General features: G+C 32.3%; 1 protein-coding gene across 1 annotated transcript; it reads right to left on the minus strand.

Moving 5' to 3' along the window:
* Positions 1–152: 152 nt before the first annotated feature.
* Positions 153–1,930, minus strand: LOC105124694 (agamous-like MADS-box protein AGL62). Its single transcript, XM_011024797.1, is given in 3 exon segments — positions 153–236; positions 274–612; positions 1,289–1,930. Coding segments are annotated over 3 exon segments (744 nt in total). The 5' UTR covers positions 1,610–1,930.
* Positions 1,931–6,606: the final 4,676 nt, after the last annotated feature.

Raw genomic sequence — 6,606 nt, forward strand, 5'->3', positions numbered from 1 at the left:
AAGGGTAATTTATTATCATGGGTAATTTATTATCATTTCAAATAGCATCTCAAACACAGTACTGAATTCAATCAGAACACATAGATGCATCTAAACAGTAAATGCACTAACTGTTCCATGGTTAAGATTATTTCAACAGAATTATTGAGAATCTAGAAGAAACCATTTTCATATCCAAGATTGTATCCATAAGGAGTCATTGTTGTGCTGCTTTGATTGAAAGGAGTCCCAGTCATGTTTGTGTTGAAAGCATCATGTTTGTGTTGAAAGCATGTTTGTGTTGAAAGCCGTCAGGGTTCTGTTTGAACTGAATGGAGCCACAGCCATGTTTGAGTTGGATCCTGTATTACTGGTATCAAAGGGAAGATTCCCAGCAGTGCCGGGGTTTGGAGAGAAAAAAGGCTGTGGAGGAGTTGAATTTTGAAGCAGAATCTGCTAGGCTTGCCTGGCCAGATTCTGCTATAGAGTTAGAAAAGATTCTTTCAATTGTTCAAGCTGTGCCAAGTCAAGTTCCTGAATAGGACTCTGCCACCAGTTCTGACTCTTACTAGCTTTCCTCAGTTTGTCCAGCTCTTCACCTCTTTTCTTTTCCATCTCCAGTTGGTTTTGCGCCTAGCGAATCATTTATTAGTAAAAAGAATATTTTGGTTTTCATTTGTTAGGTTGGTTGCCATTAATGTGCAACAACCATTTGCTATTGCACCAACCATGTGCACTCATCCAAGATGTCAAAGGTTGGCAGCCACCATTGTTGAAGAAGAGTTGGAGTTGGCAGCCACCTTTGTTGAAGAAAAGCCTCCATGAATGCCTATAAATAGAGGCATATGCAAGAGAGCAAAATGAGTGAAAAGAATTATGAAAATGTGAAGAGAGTAGAGAGGAAGAGAGAGCTGCAATGGTAGCAGCCTTGCTGTCATTGCAGCAAAGAGAGTTGAGAGTTGAGTATGAGAGGGTGTAATTCTCCTCCTCCATGTATTTGTTTTGTATTCTTTCTCTATCTCTAAATATATTGACTTCTTCCGTGGATGTAGGCGGTTTTGCCGAACCACGTTAAATATTGTGTCAGTGTGCTTGGCTCTCCTATGAGCAAGTATTAGTACATCACCGGTCGAAATTCCCAACAGTTCTGACTCTTACTAGCTTTCCTCAGTTTGTCCAGCTCTTCACCTCTTTTCTTTTCCATCTCCAGTTGGTTTTGCGCCTAGCGAATCATTTATTAGTAAAAAGAATATTTTGGTTTTCTGATGAAAGCACACTGATGGTACTAAAAATTGCAATCAAAATTCACGTCCTGAGTTAGCTTCATGTTGAGTTCACGGATCCTAGCATTCCGGTGAGCCTCAATCAGATGAAAAGCACCTGAAGTTTGGTGAATATTCCCCGAGACATAACGTTCCACCACCTTTTCAACAGAAGGGTGGCCAAAAGAGAAGACCTTCTTGCCAGGCGAGAACACAATGAGGGCGACTTCAGCACCACACAGAGTTGAAATTTCACTAGCCTTCTTGAAAAGGCCAGACCTACGCTTTGAGAAGGTTACCATTAGATTACTTTCGTTAGCTATTTTGACCATCTCCAACTTTTGGCGACCCATGCTGCTTCTAACCATGGTTAACCAACAAGAAGAAGGACCTCACCAAAAAAAAAGAGAGAGAGCTATCTTTAGAACAGTACAGGTAAAGGGGAAATGGTTCACACTTTATACAGGTTTCAGGACCTGAATCTGAGACTTGGAGACGTCAAAATTCACTGAATTCTTGGTGGCAATTCTAGCGTTATGCTTGCATTTATTAGCTTTCTAGTTTTGGAGGGTTCAGAATCCCCTGAGGACTGACATATATGGTATGGAAATTTCACACTATCAACTTGTAGAACCAATCTTTGTTTGCTAGACCGTTCTCCGATTCACCGCCAATGAGATACGTCGAGGAAATCTCTTGGAAACACCCTTGGCCACAGCCTGACCTCCCTTGCCGTCCTGTGAGGAGTAGGTGAAATGGTCTAGCCTGCACTTGAAACATCTCAGATCATAAAATCCCCTGGTTGGACTTACCAAATGCGTAACTACTAATTGTCCAATATGAGATATGGGATGTTTGGATGAAGAATTTGTATGCATATCTACCATTATGTTTTTATATAGGAAACTTGCTAGTAATTAAATTTCTTTCCTCTTATAAGAGTATAGCAGAATCCATAATCTGATATAACTCCAAAGGAAAATGTGACATCCTTCTGCCCAAGTAATTTTCTCTGCTTTCATACATTTTCCTTTGCAATTGCAAGTAAATTTTGCTTTAAAGACCCCCCCACCCCCACAAATAAAAAAAAAATTATCTTGGTTGTAATAATTACATCATTCATATGGTTTATTTCCCAGAATATTCTTAGTTTTCTATTCAAGAGACTATCCTTATCCTATCTCTGTGTCATAATGGAAATCCCCACAAAGAAATCTCCGATATATTTGTTTGGTTTTTTATTGGAAAGGAATGTGTTTTTTAATGGAACGGAATGCCCTTATGATTACTGTGGCAATTTAATTTCGTTGCATCACATATATTGAAGATTTTGGAGGCAAAGTAAAATTGAGAAAACATAATGCAATGATCATATATCTCAAAGTACAAGCATAAATACAAAGTACCATCAAAATACGGTATAAACAAAACAAATGGCAAAAATCCCGACAGTACACTAAGGACATGGTGCATGCTAGGAAGTGGAGGCAAGGTGGGCTTCGGCAGTGAAGGTAGAGCGGTTGGCAAGGTGGGTTGTGGCAGTGTTGGTACAGAAAGCAATTATGGCAATGTTAGTTTAGACAAATTCAGCAGTTGCAAAAGATAGCGAGCTGCTTTGCCGCACCAAATTGATAGAAAAATGTGTGCAAAACTAAAACACTTGAAACTTGCCATCTTGCTAGTATTTCAAGGCCTTACAAGATTATGAACTGTGTGTGTGTTGTGTATTTCAAGAGTGTATTGTATAGGATTCTGTGTGACATAGCAGGGCTTGTCTTGGGGTTTATGTAAATAGACATGAAGCGGGGAGATCTCTCTTCAATGATGGTTTAGTTGAGAAAACAGAGACAATCATTTTTAGTTTTGTTTTTGTTAGCTCATCTTCTTATCTATGTACATTAAAAAGAAGAACATATGTTCATTGTTGTTGACCACCTATGTTTTTCTTTGTTGGATTAAAAAATTTTAAATTCCTCAATTCAATCTCCCATTTTTTGTTAATTGGTGCTGTCCAGAATGTTACCAAATAAATAAATAAAAATGTTAAGACTTGGATAAATAAGTTAATGTTTAATCACTATAAAAAGCGAGGATAATGAATACAAATGAGATATATCTCTCTATAATTTTTATTTTAAAATTACATAAATTTACTTTAAAAATATTCTTAAAATAAATTTTTTTATGTCTTCATTCATGATTTTAAGACAATAAAAAAAATACATCCTGAAAAAGTAATATACACACACACACTTAAAAAGAATATCAATCTTAGATATAAGAGACAACATAGCTAAATGGGTTATCCTTTCAAGTTTCAAACTTAAAAACATTGTGCTTTTTTTAGGAAAATAAATAAATTACTATAGGACTTATTACAAAGCAACAAGTCAAATATTTCATAAAATTCCACAAAATTTACTAAAGATGAAAAATTTACAAAAGGCATTAAGTTTTGAAATCTTATCCTATGGAGGGGAGAAATTTACTAAGGATGGATTTCAGCTGAAATGCCATAAACAACAACCTTATGTTTTATGCTTAAAATATTATGATTATCCATAGGTTGGATCCAAAATTATATTCAACTCTCTCTTGCCTTCCTTTTCCAATATTGCTTTAAAGTTTATTTTATGTAGTTTTATTCTAGTTATTTGCTCGCTCTCTACAATGGGTCAAATGTTTTTTTTTCAATAAAAATATTGAGCATGTAGATTTTTTTGAACTATTTTTTCTTAAAAAATCCATAAATATAAATAAAAAATTTTATGCACATGCTTAATTAAATACATTGAGAATTATTTATATAAATAAATTAAAAAATAATTCATTAACAATAACTAAAAATAAAATTGAAATAATTAAGAGATAAATGCAGATTAAGATCTTTAATCTCAAAACATGGGTTATTTATCTATTTGTGTTTAATAATTTTTTTATTAAAATAAGTTTTTTATTAAATCAAATAATAATAGAAACTGATACACATATAAAATTAATTGAATAAAAGAAAAGAAAAAATATTATGCAAGGTTGTACATATTAGAAATATTATCCAAAAATAAATATTTTTTATTTTTAAAAATAAATTTTGTCTATATAAATTTAAAAAAATAGGTGAATCATAATAACCTCTTTAAAAATTGCATGCATACAAAATAATTAAAAAAAATAATTTCTATTTAAAAAGTCTAAATAAGCAAAAAAAAAGTCACAAAGAAGAGATATTAATTGAAATATAAATTGAAAAATTATTTAAAAAAGATATAAAAGACATTAAATTAAAACAAAAAAATTAAAATTAAGAAAGAAAGAAAAGATTAGATGTTGTTAAGCTTGATGAAAGTTATGTATTTAGCTTATTAGAAAAGGGCCACACTTAGGCCTTTATTTTTTTTAAAAGTTGATTTATTTTTTGTTCTCAATGTTTTTTTAAAAAAAACATATAATGCATTTTCAACTTGAAAAAAAAATTGGATTCTTGGGTTTTGATTTGACCAAATATCTAGAAAAAACCCTAAACTTCTTGATAAATACCATAAAAACATAAAACAATCCACACAAAACATCAAAATCAACTTGAAACAAAAAATTTCTTCCAAGCTTAGATATAATTTTTAGATAATTTTAAAGTTTAAAAATATTTAAGTGAAACTCTTTCATTAAATGGAATCAGTTAGTACTAAAATTGATAATTTTTGTGATTGAAATCATTATCAACACTAATTTTTTTTTTTCTAATATTGAAATCTAGTGAATCTATTTATCTCATCTCTTTAAACAAGGGCTAAAATATAAGAAAAATGAAATTTAAAATCAAAATTGAATCTTAAACATTCAAAGAGACTTAAATTATATCATTCTAAAGATTAAGAACCAAAGTATATTTTTGTATAAACTTGGAACACATCATCTATTTTGGATGCCCTCACCAGAGACGAGGGGAAAGGAATGGTGTGAATATTCTTCAGTGCTTTGCTTGAATTTGAGAACCCGTAGAATTAATATGCATGGTATATGCAGTGGATGCCATCAATTTGTAGAACCAACCTTTCTTGGTTGCACCATTCTCTGACTCATTTCTGGCGAGATATATACGATGAGGAAATTTATTGGAAAGATGCCATCTGCCTCTTGTTGCGTCCTGTGATGAGCACGTGAAATGGTAAGCCAGCAAATGGAGCATCTCGGAAAATTTAAACCCTTAGTTGGACTTCATTATTTATAAACAATTCTCCAGGAGATGTGAGAGGTACTATGTTTTTGAACACTAAACTGGCTGCTATTGGACATTGTTTCATCTTGTATGAGTATAAAACTTGTGCGGCCGAAACCAGAAGTCTGATTTATCTGGAAAGAAAAATGTTACATTATATGGCATGAAACATCCTTTTGGTTAAGTTTGCTGCCTTGATACATTCTCGTTTGATGCAGGCGGAAGCTAGACAATAACAACATGAATTCACAAGAAAAAAGATACTTAAAAGAATATTTAATGAGTGAAAAGAGTCCAGATTTAATGAGTGAAAAGAGTTGCGGACGTGAATCTTGAATTAAAACATATGGTGGGTGGTTGAATCCGTACAAGGTTTATAAAAACTTTAAATAGATCAGAAAATCCTATTTGTACTAAAAAACAACTAGAAATCCAAAAATATAAAGCAAATAAACATAAGTTCCAAGTCAAAACATAAAATTCAAAACAATAAAAAATAATAAAAATTGTTATATCAAAAGCATCGTGCTCAAAACATGGTTTTGAAATATCTGACGGTCTATTTAATAACACAATAATGCTATGAAGAAAATTGCTCATAGAATCACAAGTAAATATTTGAGTCTGATTTAATAGTTGAATCTCTTGTTATTGCAGTTTTAAGAAGCTTGCTATTTCTGGCTATTTCAATTTTTTTTTAAAATCTAAACCTGTTCATTAATCCATAAAATGGTATTTGCTAGGCGATTGACATTGTCTGTCTAGGCCAGATCTCCGGCTGTTAATGTCATATTATTTACCTAACCTAAATTCTCACAACCAACCATGTTTACAAGATATTTTGGGATGAAAATAGAAAAGTCTAAATAATAGAACCTGCTGTTATTTTTCAGTATACGGCAATAAAATTTTGTTTGAAAGACTAATATTTTTTCCTGTACTAAATCGGTTAATTCATAGTAATTACATCATACACATTATCAATGCTTCAGAATGATATTGATTCCTATTCAATAGACTATCCTCATCTAGATCTTTTTGCCATAAAGTTTCGGAGTTTATGAAATGGAAATCCACAGCAAGAAATCTCTGGGGTGCCTGGCTAATGGAAATTCAAATTCATTTCGACAAACTAAAATCGAAAAAACA

Source organism: Populus euphratica, unplaced genomic scaffold (genome assembly GCF_000495115.2).
Source record: "Populus euphratica unplaced genomic scaffold, PopEup_1.0 scaffold35.1, whole genome shotgun sequence".
In the NCBI taxonomy this organism is placed as follows: Eukaryota; Viridiplantae; Streptophyta; class Magnoliopsida; order Malpighiales; family Salicaceae; genus Populus; species Populus euphratica.